We start from the raw sequence: 17750 nt of genomic DNA, 5'->3' as shown, positions 1-17750 counted from the left end.
TCAGGGCCGTCACAGAAGACTGAGAAGATAAATTTTCAAAACCAATGCAGTGACTCGAGGCACCCCGCGCATGGCCCAACAAAGCCATTAAGTGCGGAGGTCATGGGTCAGTTGGCCGCAGGGGCAGGCATGGCAGTCGGCGTGACCAAGGGCGGAACAGAAGCAATTACGCCAACGGGCGCACAAAAACAGCGAGCCAATCGCCAATCAAATTTTGGCCCCACCTACAGGCTCGTATCCCCCCCTGAGGCGGGCCCGGGGGCCACTGTCGGTACCCTGAATCAGGGGTACCCCTTACTACAGTATGAAGGTGCGGTGCCCATACGGCGTTCTCTAGCTGCATGGTGAATAGCACCCGACTCCACCACGTGGACGGCTCAAGGGGCACCACATGGCGGGAAAAGATGATACATCCCAGGACGTATCAATTGGGCCAAACCTCCGCGAAGAAGCACCGAACCCCTGTACGCACAACCCGGACCCCCGGTTACGGCCCGAGACTCCCAAGTAAGCATACCGGGTCTCTTGGATGGGGTCTAGGTCCGGGCCACAACGAGGTCCCGGGACAGGGGGACCCTGGCGTAAGCAAGGGTCCGGTACTGACACGTGTCCAGGCCTTACCCTGTGCGCTTGCGCTCCCCGCTCAGGCGGAGTCCCGATGCTGCCACGTGGTTGTTGCCCGTGACATAAGCCAGCAGGCGGAGCCTGACGTAAGGCCTCTAGGCCGCGCGGTCTCTGCATTTATTGCGAAAAGGACGCGCCGCCTGTCCGCCCTGCTGACAAGCGATGTGCCCCCTCGGCATTTAATGCGTCCTGTCCACTCCGCTGGCAGGCAGCGCCAGGGCCATCCTGTAGACGGCGCACTCCTGTCCTATCCATTGTCAAACAGTGCGCCCGTGCTGCGCGGTGCACTGTGCTCATCATCCCTTATACAGGAAGTTTCCCTGCCCGCCTATGCTACGCAGATCTCGGATGTCAGGGCGCGAGAAGACTGCCCCAGCAGCAAACATTAGTAGCTCCAAGTACTACATTCGTTATGTTCCTGAGCCCACATGTCGGGGCTCAGTACCCTTGTTCATACCCCCCTTAGCTATAAAAGGAGAGGTATGCAACGTTACAACACAAGCTCTCACAGGGCAGACTCTCTTAGACAAAACTCAAACTCTCAGCTCTCAAGCTTTGACAGCAATCCAAAACACAGTGGAGTAGGATATTACGCTCCGGCGGCCTGAACCACTCTAAATCCTCGCGTGTTCATGTGCTCAACGATTGCTTAGCAGGACAGGCAAAACACTTAAGCCCCTTCCTCATCTTAGGATTTAGGGCGGGTGCACTCCACCACCCAGCCGGAGAATTCCCTCTCCGACACCTTTATTACAAAGTGTCTTGATAGATAAATAGTGTGTCCTCATTTCAGCAAATGATTCTATTGACATAGACAAACTCACCTATCTGGATGGATAATGCACAAGAGACAGGATCGAGATGTACCAAAAATAGTAGTGGTAATACCTTAGAACTACTAATTTACCAAGCCTGGGAGATCCATTATTAATAATTTGATATCATAACGACCTTTAAAAATCTCATATTTGGGAAAGCTTCAACCAAAGAGACAGGATGAGCTCCGTTTGTACTGTTGAAATTAAACCATAGGAGACGGCAGTAGTACAAATGAAATAAAACACGACGGAGTAATGGAACACCTTGCCTCGGCCTTGCCCAGGACGTCATCGGGTACTATCGTCTTTACTTCTGCCTCCATCGAAACATAGCAGGAAATGGAAGCAGAATCAGATAAGGCTATGAAAAGACAAAAGTAGTTTTTAAAGCACCTGGGATAATACTCGCTTGGGTTTGCCTCGTCCCACCCGATGTCGTTGGAGTCTAGCGCCTCATCGAGCAATCCACCTACACGGAGGCGCGACCGGCACACCAAGGTGGAGGGCCGGGGCGGCAGATCCACATTTGGAGGCGGGCGGGCTTGGGCTGAGCGGCGTGCTGAAGGCGGCAGTGGTGGCGGCGTGGGAGGTGGGAGCGAGGGAGCAAGTTGCCTCCACGGAGCCGCGACCGGCACACCAAGGTGGAGGGTCGGGGGCCACGGATCCGCATTGGACCTCTGCTTATTCCATCTAGGGGGAGGGGTTCGCAGCGGGGCAAACATCACGGGGGCACTTCTGGGGGAGGCTATCGCGGCGGAGGTGGTGGGGCATCGGGTGAGCGAAGGACGGGGGCGGGGCACGCACGGAGGAGGGGGCGCGCGCGTGGGGAAGGAAGGTGATGGCGCAGATGGCGACCTCGGCGCATGGGGAAGGAAGGTGATGCCGCAGATGGCGGCCGAGGCACGTGGGGAAGGGTGGTGATTGCGCGGTGAGGAAGGGTGGTGACGGTGGTGGAGGTCTGCGCTGCAGGGATGGAGCGGAGGGCAGCGCTGATGGCGTTGGGTGAGGAGGCGAGATTTGTGGGGAGGGGGGGCGAGGGCGGAGGGCCACAGACGCGCTGCAGGGATGGAGCGGGGGCGTGGTGTAGCCGGGGCGAGAGAGCGGGGGCGCGAGAGAGGACAGCGGGGGCGGGGCGGGTCTGTTGGCGAGACAGCGCGCAGATTGCGGGTCTGGCGGCGAACAGCAGAGAGCGGGGGCACGAGAGAGGAGAGTGGGCGACGGCAGATGGCAGAACCGTGCACCAAAAAAATGTGGACGCCTACACTAACGGAGAGATGGCCAAACGGGCCGCCCGGCCCGGCCCGGGCCCAGTGAAGCACGCCCCGTTTTGGGCACGGCCCGCCAGGCACGGTTAGGAAACCGGGCCGGGCCTTTGAAAGGGAAATAGGCTTACACCTAGTTCCTAAATAATTTTGGTGATTGAATTGCCCAACACAAATCTTTGGACTAACTAGTTTGCCCAAGTGTATAGATTATACAGGTGTAAAAGGTTCACACTCAGCCAATAAAAAGACCAAGTGTTGGATTCAATCAAGGAGCAAAGGGGCAACCGAGGGCACCCCTGGTCTGGCGCACCGGACTGTCCGGTGTGCCACCGGACAGTGAACAGTACCTGTCCGGTGCACCAGGGGACTCAGACTCCAACTCTTCACTCTCGGGAATTCTCGGAAGACGGCGCGCTATAATTCACCGGACTGTCCGGTGTGCACCGGACATGTCCGGTGCTCCAAGGAAGCGCGGTCTCCGGAACTCGCCAGCCTCGGGTTCGCGTGGCAGCCGCTCCGCTATAATTCACCGGACTGTCCGGTGTGCACCGGACTGTCCGGTGTGCCAGCGGAGCAACGGCTCCCTGCGGCGCCAACGGCTCCCTGCGCTGCATTTAATGCGCGCGCAGCGCGCGCAGACGGCAGGCACGCCCATACCGGTGCACCGGACATCAAACAGTACATGTCCGGTGTGCACCGGACACCCAGGCGGGCCCACAAGTCAGAAGCTCCAACGGTCAGAATCCAACGGCAGTGATGACGTGGCAGGGGCACCGGACTGTCCGGTGTGCACCGGACTGTCCGGTGCGCCATCGAGCAGACACCTCCAGCCAACGGTCAAGTTTGGTGGTTGGGGCTATAAATACCCCAACCACCCCACCATTCATTGCATCCAAGTTTTTCCACTTCTCAACTACTACAAGAGCTCTAGCATTCAATTCTTGACACACTAAAGAGATCAAATCCTCTCCAATTCCACACAAAGCCCTAGTGACTAGTGAGAGTGATTTGCCGTGTTCATTTGAGCTCTTGCGCTTGGATTGCTTCTTTTCTTTCTCACTTGTTCTTGAGATCACAACTCCATTGTAATCAAGGCAAGAGGCACCAATTGTGTGGTGGCCCTTGCGGGGAAGTTTTGTTGCCGGCTTTGATTTGAGAAGAGAAGCTCACTCGGTCCGAGGGACCGTTTGAGAGAGGGAAGGGTTGAAAGAGACCCGGCCTTTGTGGCCTCCTCAACGGGGAGTAGGTTTGAGAGAACCGAACCTCGGTAAAACAAATCCGTGTGTCACACTTCATCATTTGCTCGCGATTTGTTTTGCGCCCTCTCTTGCGGACTCGTTTATATTTCTAACGCTAACCCGGCTTGTAGTTGTGTTTATATTTGTAAATTTCAGTTTCGCCCTATTCACCCCCCCTCTAGGCGACTATCAATTGGTATCGGAGCCCGGTGCTTCATTAGAGCCTAACCGCTCGAAGTGATGTCGGGAGATCACGCCAAGAAGGAGATGGAGACCGGCGAAAAGCCCACTACAAGCCACGGGAGCACTTCATCGGAAGAGTCCCGCACCAAGAGAAAGGAGAAGAAAAAGGATTCCTCCAAACGGAAGGAGAAAAAGGCTTCCTCTTCTCACCACCAAGAGAAGAAGGAAAAATCTTCTTCCCACAAGCCGCATCGGAAAGGCGACAAGCATAAGAGGATGAGGAAGGTGGTCTACTACGAGACCGACACTTCATCAACTTCTACCTCCGACTCCGATGCGCCCTCCGTCACTTCTAAGCGCCAAGAGCGCAAGAAGTATAGTAAGATCCCCCTACGCTACCCTCGCATTTCCAAACATACACCTTTACTTTCCGTCCCATTAGGCAAACCACCAACTTTTGATGGTGAAGATTACGCTAGGTGGAGCGATTTAATGCGATTTCATCTAACCTCGCTCCACAAAAGCATATGGGATGTTGTTGAGTTTGGCGCGCAGGTACCATCCGTAGGGGATGAAAACTATGATGAGGATGAGGTGGCCCAAATCGAGCACTTCAACTCCCAAGCCACAACCATACTCCTTGCCTCTCTAAGCAAGGAGGAATACAACAAAGTGCAAGGGTTGAAAAATGCAAAGGAGATTTGGGACCTACTCAAGACGGCACACGAGGGTGATGAACTCACCAAGATCACCAAGCGGGAAACGATCGAGGGGGAGCTCGGTCGTTTTCGTCTTCGCCAAGGGGAAGAGCCACAAGACATGTACAACCGGCTCAAAACCTTGGTGAACCAAGTGCGCAACCTCGGGAGCATAAAGTGGGACGACCACGAGGTGGTTAAGGTTATTCTAAGATCTCTCATTTTCCTTAACCCCACTCAAGTTCAATTGATTCGTGGTAATCCTAGATACACTAAAATGACCCCCGAGGAAGTTATCGGGAATTTTGTGAGCTTTGAATGCATGATCAAAGGCTCCAAGAAAATCAACGAGCTTGACGAACCATCCACATCCGAGGCGCAACCGGTAGCCTTCAAGGCAACGGAGGACAAGAAGGAGGAGTCTACACCAAGTAGACAACCAATCGACGCCTCCAAGCTCGACAATGAGGAAATGGCGCTCGTCATCAAGAGCTTCCGCCAAATCCTCAAACAAAGGAGGGGGAAAGACTACAAGTCCCGCTCCAAGAAGGTTTGCTACAAATGTGGTAAGCCCGGTCATTTTATTGCTAAATGTCCTATATCTAGTGACAGTGACCGAGGCGACGACAAGAAGGGGAGAAGAAAGGAGAAGAAGAGGTACTACAAGAAGAAGGGCGGCGATGCCCATGTTTGTCGGGAATGGGATTCCGATGAGAGCTCAAGCGACTCCTCCGACGACGAGGACGCCGCCAACATCGCCGTCACCAAGGGACTCCTCTTCCCCAACGTCGGCCACAAGTGCCTCATGGCAAAGGACGGCAAAAAGAAGGTTAAATCTAAATCCTCCACTAAATATGAATCCTCTAGTGATGACAATGCTAGTGATGAGGAAAATAATTTGCGTTCCCTTTTTGCCAACCTTAACATAGCTCAAAAGGAAAAATTGAATGAATTGGTTAGTGCTATTCATGAAAAGGATGACCTTTTGGATTCCCAAGAGGATTGTCTAATTAAAGAAAACAAAAAACATGTTAAGGTTAAAAAGGCTTATGCTCTGGAAATTGAGAAATGTGAAAAATTATCTAGTGAGCTAAGCACTTGTCGTGAGATGATTGACAACCTTAGAAATGAAAATGCTATCTTAAATGCTAAGGTTGATTCACATGTTTGCAATGTTTCAACTTCAAATCCTAGAGATGATAATGTTGATTTGCTTGCTAGGATTGAAGAATTAAACATTTCTCTTGCTAGCCTTAGATTAGAGAATGAAAATTTGATTGCTAAGGCCAAAGATTTTGATGTTTGCAAAGTTACAATTGCCGATCTTAGAGATAAGAATGATATACTTCGTGCTAAGATTGTTGAACTTAATTCTTGCAAACCATCTACATCTACCATTGAACATGTCACTATTTGTACTAGATGTAGAAATGTTGATATTGATGCTATTCATGATCACATGATTTTAATTAAGCAACAAAATGATCATATAGCTAAATTAGATGCTAAAATTACCGAGCACAACTTAGAAAATGAGAAATTTAAATTTGCTCGTAGCATGCTTTATAATGGGAGACGCCCTGGCATTAAGGATGGCATTGGCTTCCAAAGGGGAGACAATGTCAAAATTAGTGCCCCTGCTAAAAGATTGTCAAATTTTGTTAAGGGCAAGGCTCCCATGCCTCAGGATAACGAGGGTTACATTTTATACCCTGCCGGTTATCCCGAGGACAAAATTAGGAGAATTCATTCTAGGAAGTCTCACTCTGGCCCTAATCATGCTTTTATGTATAAGGGTGAGACATCTAGCTCTAGGCAACCAACCCGTGCCAAGTTGCCTAGAAAGAAAACTCCTAATGCATCAAATGATCATGCTATTTCATTTAAAACTTTTGATGCTTCTTATGTGTTGACTAACAAATCCGGCAAAGTAGTTGCCAAATATGTTGGGGGCAAGCACAAGGGGTCAAGGACTTGTGTTTGGGTACCCAAAGTTCTTGTGTCTAATGCCAAAGGACCCAAAACCATTTGGGTACCTAAAGTCAAGAACTAAAATTGTTTTGTAGGTTTATGCATCCGGGGGCTCAAGCTGGATACTCGACAGCGGGTGCACAAACCACATGACCGGGGAGAAAAGGATGTTCTCCTCATATGAGAAAAACCAAGATCCCCAACGAGCTATCACATTCGGGGATGGAAATCAAGGTTTGGTCAAAGGACTTGGTAAAATTGCTATATCTCCTGACCATTCTATTTCCAATGTTTTTCTTGTTGACTCCTTAGACTACAACTTGCTTTCTGTTTCCCAATTATGTCAAATGGGCTACAACTGTCTTTTTACTGATACAGGTGTCACTGTCTTTAGAAGAAGTGATGATTCAATAGCATTTAAGGGTGTGTTAGAGGGTCAGCTATACTTAGTGGATTTTGATAGAGCTGAACTTGACACATGCTTAATTGCTAAGACTAACATGGGTTGGCTCTGGCACCGCCGACTAGCCCATGTTGGGATGAAGAATCTTCATAAGCTTCTAAAGGGAGAGCACATTTTAGGATTAACAAATGTTCATTTTGAGAAAGACAGGATTTGTAGCGCATGCCAGGCAGGGAAGCAAGTTGGAGTCCATCATCCACACAAGAACATCATGACGACCGACAGGCCGCTTGAGCTACTCCACATGGATCTATTCGGCCCGATTGCTTACATAAGCATCGGCGGGAGTAAGTATTGTCTTGTAATAGTGGATGATTATTCTCGCTTCACTTGGGTATTCTTTTTACAGGAAAAATCCCAAACCCAAGAGACCTTAAAGGGGTTCTTGAGACGGGCTCAAAATGAGTTCGGCTTAAGGATCAAGAAAATAAGAAGCGACAACGGGACGGAGTTCAAGAACTCTCAAATTGAAAGCTTCCTTGAGGAGGAGGGCATCAAGCATGAGTTCTCTTCTCCCTACACGCCTCAACAAAATGGTGTAGTGGAGAGGAAGAATCGAACTCTTTTGGACATGGCAAGAACCATGCTTGATGAGTACAAGACACCGGACCGGTTTTGGGCCGAAGCGGTCAACACCGCCTGCTACGCCATCAACCGGTTATATCTTCACCGAATCCTCAAGAAGACATCATATGAACTCCTAACCGGTAAAAAGCCCAACATTTCATACTTTAGAGTTTTTGGTAGCAAATGCTTTATTCTTGTTAAAAGAGGTAGAAAATCTAAATTTGCTCCTAAAACTGTAGAAGGCTTTTTACTTGGGTATGACTCAAACGCAAGGGCATATAGAGTCTTTAACAAGTCCACTGGACTAGTTGAAGTCTCATGTGACGTTGTGTTTGATGAAACTAACGGCTCTCAAGTAGAGCAAGTTGATCTTGATGAGATAGGTGAAGAACAGGCTCCATGCATAGCGCTAAGGAACATGTCCATTGGGGATGTGTGTCCTAAGGAATTCGAAGAGCCTCCAAATGCACAAGATCAACCGTCCTCCTCCATGCAAGCATCTCCACCAACTCAAAATGAGGATGAAGCTCAAGTTGATGAAGGGCAAAATCAAGAAGATGAGCCACCTCAAGATAATGGCAATGATCAAGGGGGAGATGTAATTGATCAAGAAAAGGAGAATGAGGAGGAACCAAGGCCGCCACACCCAAGAGTCCACCAAGCAATCCAACGAGATCACCCCGTCGACACCATCCTCGGCGACATTCATAAGGGGGTAACCACTCGATCTCGTGTTGCACATTTTTGTGAACATTACTCTTTTGTTTCCTCTATTGAGCCACACAGGATAGAGGAAGCACTTCAAGATTCGGATTGGGTGGTGGCGATGCAAGAAGAGCTCAACAACTTCACAAGGAATGAGGTATGGCATTTGGTTCCACGTCCTAACCAAAATGTTGTAGGAACCAAATGGGTCTTCCGCAACAAGCAAGATGAGCATGGTGTGGTGACAAGGAACAAAGCACGACTTGTGGCCAAGGGATACTCCCAAGTCGAAGGTTTGGATTTCGGTGAAACCTATGCACCCGTAGCTAGGCTTGAGTCAATTCGCATATTATTGGCCTATGCTACTTACCATGGCTTTAAGCTCTATCAAATGGACGTGAAAAGTGCCTTCCTCAACGGACCAATCAAAGAAGAGGTCTATGTTGAGCAACCTCCCGGCTTTGAAGACAGTGAGTACCCTAACCATGTATATAGGCTCTCTAAGGCGCTTTATGGGCTCAAGCAAGCCCCAAGAGCATGGTATGAATGCCTAAGAGATTTCCTTATTACTAATGGCTTCAAAGTCGGCAAGGCCGATCCTACACTCTTTACTAAAACTCTTGAAAATGACTTGTTTGTATGCCAAATCTATGTTGATGATATTATATTTGGGTCTACTAACGAGTCTACATGTGAAGAGTTTAGTAGGATCATGACACAGAAATTCGAGATGTCGATGATGGGGGAGTTGAAGTATTTTCTAGGATTCCAAGTCAAGCAACTCCAAGAGGGCACCTTCATTTGCCAAACGAAGTACACTCAAGACATCCTAACCAAGTTTGGAATGAAGGATGCCAAGCCCATCAAGACTCCCATGGGAACCAATGGGCATCTCGACCTCGACACGGGAGGTAAGTCCGTGGATCAAAAGGTATACCGGTCGATGATTGGTTCATTGCTTTATTTATGTGCATCTCGACCGGACATTATGCTCTCCGTTTGCATGTGTGCAAGGTTCCAATCCGACCCTAAGGAATCCCACCTTACGGCCGTAAAACGAATCTTGAGATATTTGGCTTACACACCTAAGTTTGGGCTTTGGTACCCTCGGGGATCCACATTTGATTTGATTGGTTATTCGGATGCCGATTGGGCGGGGTGCAAAATCAATAGGAAGAGCACATCGGGGACTTGCCAATTCTTGGGAAGATCCTTGGTGTCTTGGGCTTCAAAGAAGCAAAATTCGGTCGCTCTTTCCACCGCCGAAGCCGAGTACATTGCCGCAGGACATTGTTGCGCGCAATTGCTTTGGATGAGGCAAACCCTGCGGGACTACGGTTACAAATTAACCAAAGTCCCTTTGCTATGTGATAATGAGAGTGCAATTAAAATGGCCGACAATCCCGTCGAGCATAGCCGCACTAAGCACATAGCCATTCGGTATCATTTTCTTAGGGATCACCAACAAAAGGGAGATATCGAGATTTCTTACATTAACACTAAAGATCAATTAGCCGATATCTTTACCAAGCCACTTGATGAACAATCTTTTACCAGACTTAGGCATGAGCTCAATATTCTTGATTCTAGAAATTTCTTTTGCTAGCTTGCGCACATAGCTCATTTGAATACCTTTAATCATATCTCTTTTATATGCTATGACTAATGTGTTTTCAAGTCTATTTCAAACCAAGTCATAGGTATATTGAAAGGGAATTGGAGTCTTCGGCAAAGAAAAAAAGGGCTTCCACTCCGTAACTCATACTTCGCCGTCACTCCGAGCAACTCTCTATTCTTTGGGGGGAAAAATGAGCATCAAAGAAAAGGACTTCATCCCTGGGGGAGAGAGTAAAAGCTCAAAAGCAAAAGGACCGGACTTCGTCTTTGGTATAATCTTAACTCATTTACTTATGACCAAAGGGGAAGAAATTACTTCGAGGGCTCTAATGATTCCGTTTTTGGTGATTCATGCCAAAAAGGGGGAGAAATGAGCCCAAAGCAAAAGGACCGCACCACCACCACCAAATTCAAAAAAAAAAACTTATTGCTTTCCAAAAGTATTTATCATTTGGTATCCTATTGTGTTCAAAAGGGGGAGAAAGTAGTATTTCAAAAATGATATATCAAAACCCTCTTGAACACTAAGAGGTGGATCTCTTTTAGGGGGAGTTTTGTTTAGTCAAAGGAAAAGCATTTGAAACAGGGGGAGAAAATTTCAAATCCTGAAAATGCTTTGCAAACTCTTATTCATTCACCTTTGACTATTTGCAAAAGATCTTTGAAATGAATTTCCAAAAATTTTGCAAAAACAAAACATGTGGTGCAAGAGTGGTCCAAAATACTAAATAAGAAAGAAACATTCCATGCATATCTTGTAAGTAGTTATATTGGCTCAATTTCAAGCAATCTTTACACTTACATTATGCAAACTAGTTCAATTATGCACATCTCTGTTTGCTTTGGTTTGTGTTGGCATCAATCACCAAAAAGGGGGAGATTGAAAGGGAAATAGGCTTACACCTAGTTCCTAAATAATTTTGGTGATTGAATTGCCCAACACAAATCTTTGGACTAACTAGTTTGCCCAAGTGTATAGATTATACAGGTGTAAAAGGTTCACACTCAGCCAATAAAAAGACCAAGTGTTGGATTCAATCAAGGAGCAAAGGGGCAACCGAGGGCACCCCTGGTCTGGCGCACCGGACTGTCCGGTGTGCCACCGGACAGTGAACAGTACCTGTCCGGTGCACCAGGGGACTCAGACTCCAACTCTTCACTCTCGGGAATTCTCGGAAGACGGCGCGCTATAATTCACCGGACTGTCCGGTGTGCACCGGACATGTCCGGTGCTCCAAGGAAGCGCGGTCTCCGGAACTCGCCAGCCTCGGGTTCGCGTGGCAGCCGCTCCGCTATAATTCACCGGACTGTCCGGTGTGCACCGGACTGTCCGGTGTGCCAGCGGAGCAACGGCTCCCTGCGGCGCCAACGGCTCCCTGCGCTGCATTTAATGCGCGCGCAGCGCGCGCAGACGGCAGGCACGCCCATACCGGTGCACCGGACATCAAACAGTACATGTCCGGTGTGCACCGGACACCCAGGCGGGCCCACAAGTCAGAAGCTCCAACGGTCAGAATCCAACGGCAGTGATGACGTGGCAGGGGCACCGGACTGTCCGGTGTGCACCGGACTGTCCGGTACGCCATCGAGCAGACACCTCCAGCCAACGGTCAAGTTTGGTGGTTGGGGCTATAAATACCCCAACCACCCCACCATTCATTGCATCCAAGTTTTTCCACTTCTCAACTACTACAAGAGCTCTAGCATTCAATTCTTGACACACTAAAGAGATCAAATCCTCTCCAATTCCACACAAAGCCCTAGTGACTAGTGAGAGTGATTTGCCGTGTTCATTTGAGCTCTTGCGCTTGGATTGCTTCTTTTCTTTCTCACTTGTTCTTGAGATCACAACTCCATTGTAATCAAGGCAAGAGGCACCAATTGTGTGGTGGCCCTTGCGGGGAAGTTTTGTTCCCAGCTTTGATTTGAGAAGAGAAGCTCACTCGGTCCGAGGGACCGTTTGAGAGAGGGAAGGGTTGAAAGAGACCCGGCCTTTGTGGCCTCCTCAACGGGGAGTAGGTTTGAGAGAACCGAACCTCGGTAAAACAAATCCGTGTGTCACACTTCATCATTTGCTCGCGATTTGTTTTGCGCCCTCTCTTGCGGACTCGTTTATATTTCTAACGCTAACCCGGCTTGTAGTTGTGTTTATATTTGTAAATTTCAGTTTCGCCCTATTCACCCCCCCTCTAGGCGACTATCAGCCTTCTAAGCCCGCGGGCTCGATTCTTTGTCCGAGCCCGGCCCGCAGTTTAGCACGAAAAAAGCGGGTCGAAAGCGGGTCGAAAAGCATGTTTTAGTGCAAAAAGCGGGTCGTGCTTAGAGGTAAACGGGTCGTGCCGGGCTAGCCCACCGTGCCTAGTTTGTTGTCCGAGCCCGGCCCGCTTATTCGTGCCGGGCCGGCCCGGGCCCACATAGAACTGGGCCGTGCCGGGCTCGAACCGGGCTGTGCCAGACTCGGACCGGGCCCAAACAGCGGGCTTCGTGCCAGACTCGCGGGCCTCCTGCTTATTGGCCATCTATACACTAACGTCTTAAGTAGTAGTAGAGACCAGTGAAAGGATGGGGAGGCCGGAGCCTGAATTCCAAATATAAACATACAATAGCACAAGTAATATAATAATAGCCATTTCATATCACGATATTACCGAGAAAATTGTAAAAAAACCACCTGCATCTAAGTTTTCTTTTTCATATTACTTCAATTTTTCATTAGGTTTCATATACCCCCTAGCCTGCAGGTAGAATTGGTAGCTTGAATTCTAATCCATGTCACCATTTGTGTTTCCATAGCCTACAGAGATGCTGAGACTACATGTGAGCTGCCAATTCCGTTGCCAGTTCCGCTGGTACTGTAGATTCAATTCAGCGTTCCTAGTCCAAGGATCCACACGGAATCGCTGCTGCCCCCTGTCTATCGGCCAGGAGCTCTCCTCACCGCCGGTTGGGGTTTCCACTTGAGCAGGCTGCGTCGTCATCAGCGGGGGATCCTTGGACTCCAGCTTGGAATGGAACGCCCAGGTAATAATGTTTCGCAGCTCAATCGGGTCGCCGGCGTTGATCGAGGCAAAACCGACGGCCGCCTCCCTGGGCATGCTGCTCCGGTTGAGTTTCCTTCCGCAGGTGCAGGAATGGTCGTCCACGAGGACGTTGGTGATCAGCAGCTCCTTGGCGCTGTCGTAGTGGACATGGGCACACACTACTGCGTCACCGCCGATGCTGCTGTACTGCTTCATCTTCGCCTCTATGCACTTGCTGTGGAGCCCAACCTCTATCCTCTCATCATTGGAATTCCAGGGGTAAGGTACGAGGAACAGGAACAGACCAATGTTGCGGCCACCGTGGTTGAATTCGGTACCATCATCTGCTTGACGAGGGTTGATTCTGTAACACAAGGTCATCTTGAAGCTTGCGACGTCGCCGGTGGCCTCGTCCCGGAGCGGCGCCGGGCGCATGTACATCACCCCGTCGATCTGCTTTGAGCAGTCGCACCTGTCAGGCACGAACTTCTTCCGCTTCTTGCGAGGGAGCACTTGACTCTTCTGGTGGGCCGTGTACGGACGGCTCGCATGGATTCTGCTACTGAGGTTTCTTGGGGCGATGATCTGATGGAAGCCGACTTCCTGTGGGTCGTAGCCCCACGGTATGAACTGCACGTCGAAGGAGAGGGGCGAAGTGGAGACGACGCCAGGACACAGGTGGATGATGGAGATTATACAGAGCGACAAGAGCACGGGGAGTAGCCGGAGAGGGCTGGTGACCATTGCAGCCAGCAAGGCAATAAGGTTTTGGGTCGGGCGATTCTTCGCTGCTTGTGGTGACCGGTGAGCAGTGCAGTGTCCTCCGGAGTCCGGACTTGGGTACCTTATATACAAAAGGAGACCTCAGTGTGCCATGCACAGGAGTCAAGGCTTGACAGGTTAGTTTCATGAATGTACAATTTCGTGCAAGTTTCCCTGGGCGCGTAAGGTCCACAAATTTACTGGGCGCGTAAGGTCCACAAATTTACATGATAATTAGTTTTTATTTTCCACGGAGCAGAGCTCCCTATTTCATTAAGAAATAGAAACAAGTACATTACAAGGAACGCTACTAAAAGCAGCCAGGCCTACTTTGACTAGCACAAGCACAACACTAAAAAACCTCTATAATACCTAGCTAAATTGATAGAAAAGAGATCTACCGTAGCGAGACACAAGCCCTGATAACATCCATAAGCTTTGCTTATTACATCAAATGCAATAGGCAACGCAAACACACAGAAGTTCAACATTAACAACCTACAGGTAGATGCAAGACAAGCAAATATAGCCAAAAGCTTTGGAACCCACTACCCAGTAATAAGACGATTTCTAGGTCTTCAACCATAGGCACGTCACAAAACTTCACTTGTCGTCCTTCTGATGAGCTTGCTTCCTTGTACCACCATTTTTTCCTTCTCTTTCTGTCGAATAGCCTAGGAATCTAGCTAGAAGCAGCAAAAAATATGACGTTAGAGTGATCAAACAAAGATTTATCACCAAAGCACCAATCATTTCTGGTTCTCCAAATAGCCCATAAAACATCACCGCACCCAAACAAGAACATATTAGTGATCTTATTCTTAGGACCTTTCATCCAAATGCCGGAAAGTTCCTTAATATTTTTTGGAATGAAGTCCAAACATAAAGCAACCTAAATTACCCTCCACACATATCTAGCAACAAGACAGTCAAAAAAAATAAGTGCTCAATCGATTCATTGTGACCACAGAAGCAGCAATCACTTAATCCATGCCAGTTTCTTTTTTTCAGATTATCTTTTGTGAGAATTTTGTTTCTCACAACCAACCAAAGAAATACCTTAATTTTATAAGGTAATTTGGTTTTCCACAAAAACTGATAAGGCACATATGCCAGATGGCATATTTTTCTTTTATAAAGGGAGTTTACAGAAAAACCATTTTTACCAAGGGTCCAAACTATCTTGTCTTCCTGGCCAGTCACTTGTTGACTGCTGCAACAGTCAATCAGTTCATCATACATCAAGTTTAAACTGTCCATGATCCTTCTCCTAAAGGAGAGGGCCAAAAAATTTGAAGACAAGACTTTATTGACTGAAATATATTTATCATGCGTCAGATCAAATAAACAAGGGAACCTGGCAGCCAAAGGAGAATCACCAGTCCAAGTGTTTTTCCAGAAACTGAAACTGATTTTCCTACCATTGCCAACAATCATCCTACAGTGCTTATAAAACACATCTCTCGTCCAACACTTTTTTCCAAAAATGAGAATTACTATGTCTTTTTTAACAGAAATAAAGGGTTTTCCCTTAATGTATTTTCATTAATAAATTTTTGCCACAAGCCATTTAAGTTTTCTATATTCCACAACCATTTGGTCATCAAAGCATCATTCATATTTTCAAGGTTTAGAGCACCCAGACCCACCTAATTTTTTGGAGAGCAAAATGTGGCCCAATTAGCTAAGTGTATTTTCCTTGAATTATGTCCTCCTTGCCACAGAAGCCTTTTCCTATAAATGTCCATTTTCCTAACCACAAACTTAGGAGCAGGATAAATGGATAACATGTAAAGAGGGACATTTTTCAAACAGCTATTCATTAAAGTCAATCTACCACTGTCGGCGTTTCGACCCCGGGGGGTCCCTGGACCGACGAGTAAATTATCGCTGCGTGTCCCAGCCCAGATGGGTCGGCGCGAGATGGAACACAAGGGGGAAAACCGCAGCTCGTGTTATCCTGCGCCCAGGGCAGATGCGCTTGCAGTAGGGGGTTACAAGCGTTCGCGAGGGAGAGAGAGAGACTGTCCGTCAGCCCGTCCTCCCGCGCGGCCACCTTCTCATACGAGGGCCCTGGACCTTCCTTTTATAGATGTAAGGAGAGGGTCCAGGTGTACAATGGGGAGTGTAGCAATGTGCTAACGTGTCTAGCAGAGAGGAGCCAGAGCCCTATGTACATGCCGACGTGGCTATCGGAGAGGTGTTAGTGCCCTGTTCATGTGATGTCGTGGCCGTCGGAGGAGCGCTTGAGCCCTATAGAAGCACAGCTGTCGGGGCTGTCGGATCCTTGCTGACGTCTCCTTGCTTCTGTAGGGGGCTGAGAACCGCCGTCGTCATGGGAGCACGCGGGGTACCAGCATTACTTGTTTACCGGGGCGAGCCAGATGGGACGCCGGTCTTGTTCCCCGTAGCCTGAGCTAGCTAGGGGTAGGGTAATGATGTATCCCCTTGTAGCGTGGTCGGTCCGAGCCTAAGGTCGGGCGAGGCGGTGACTCCTCTGAGGTCGAGGCTGAGTCCGAGCCCTGGGGTCGGGCGAGGCGGAGACCGTCTTCCGGGGTCGAGGTTGAGTCCGAGCCCTGGGGTCGGGCGAGGCGGATACCGTCTTCCGAGGCCGAGGCGGGGGCCGAGCCCTGGGGTCGGGCGAGGCAGAGCTTCCTATGGCGCCTGAGGCTGGACTTGGCTGCTGTCAGCCTCACCCTGGCGGGTGGCACAGCAGTCGGAGCAGGGCAGGCGGTGCTGTTTTTCTGTCAGGTCAGTCAGTGGAGGGACGAAATGACTGCGATCACTTTGGCCCTGTCGACTGAGGAACGCGCGTCAGGATAAGGTGTCAGGTGATCCTTGCATTGAATGCTCCTGCGATATGGTCGGTTGGCGTGGCGATCCGGCCAAGGTTGCTTCACTGCGAAGCCTGCCCGAGCTGGGCCTCGGACGAGTCGGAGGTGCGCCCATTGCTTGAGGAGGCCCTCGGGCGAGGCGTGAATCCGCCTGGGTCTACTGTTCCTACCCGAGGCTGGGCTCGGACGAAGCGAGATCGTGTCCCTTGCGTGGACGGAGCCTTACCTGAATCGCGTCCATCAGGCCTTTGCAGCTTGTGCTGATGGTGATTACCAGCCGAGTTTAGGAGTCTTGGGGGTACCCCTAATTATGGTCCCCGATAGTAGCCCCCGAGCCTCAAAGGGAGTGTTGGTACTCGCTTGGAGGCTTTATCGCACTTTTTTGCAAGGGGACCGACCTTTCTCGGTTACATTCTGTTCCGGTGGGTGCGCGCGAGCGCATCCGCCGAGTGTAGCCCCCGAGGCCTCGGAGGAGTGGTCTGACTCCTCCGAGGTCTTAGCGCCTTTCGTGACACCTCGGCCGGTCTGGTTGTCCCCTCATGCAATCTGATCATAGCCCAGGTGCATGGTCAGGTTCCGAGTTCTCGGGCTGGTATGTTGACGCCATCAACGGTTTGGCTGGAGCCGGGTTTGCGAGAGCAGCCCCCGAGCCTCTACACAGAGCGAGAGGATGGTCAAGGACTGACTCGGCTTTTATCATACGCCCCTTCGTCGCCTTTCCACAAGGAGGAGGGGGAAAGCGCCATATTGCCCTCGGAGGGCGCCGAACATGGTGTCTCCAGTGAGTTGCTAACGGGTGATCCGAGTGGACGCCCGTGCCCCGTTCGATAAGGGTCGGCTAGTGGCCCAGAGGCGCGCTCCAAAAGTACCTGCGGGTGATTTGCCGGACCCGGTCCCGTTTGATAGGGTCCGAGGGCTTGATGCCTCCCTCTGATGGGATTCCGTTACAGAATCGCTCCTGCTGGTCTCGGAAATGTCCTAGGGT

General features: G+C 49.7%; 1 protein-coding gene across 1 annotated transcript; it reads right to left on the bottom strand.

Moving 5' to 3' along the window:
- Positions 1–12809: 12809 nt before the first annotated feature.
- LOC100501661 (uncharacterized) lies at positions 12810–13967 on the bottom strand. The gene has a single exon (NM_001196339.2). The coding sequence runs from the start codon at positions 13911–13913 to the stop codon at positions 12912–12914; it is 1002 nt and encodes a 333-aa protein (NP_001183268.1). The 5' UTR covers positions 13914–13967; the 3' UTR covers positions 12810–12911.
- Positions 13968–17750: the final 3783 nt, after the last annotated feature.

This window comes from Zea mays, chromosome 3 (genome assembly GCF_902167145.1).
Source record: "Zea mays cultivar B73 chromosome 3, Zm-B73-REFERENCE-NAM-5.0, whole genome shotgun sequence".
Classification (NCBI taxonomy): Eukaryota; Viridiplantae; Streptophyta; class Magnoliopsida; order Poales; family Poaceae; genus Zea; species Zea mays.
This window is presented reverse-complemented; position numbering and strand designations above follow the sequence as displayed.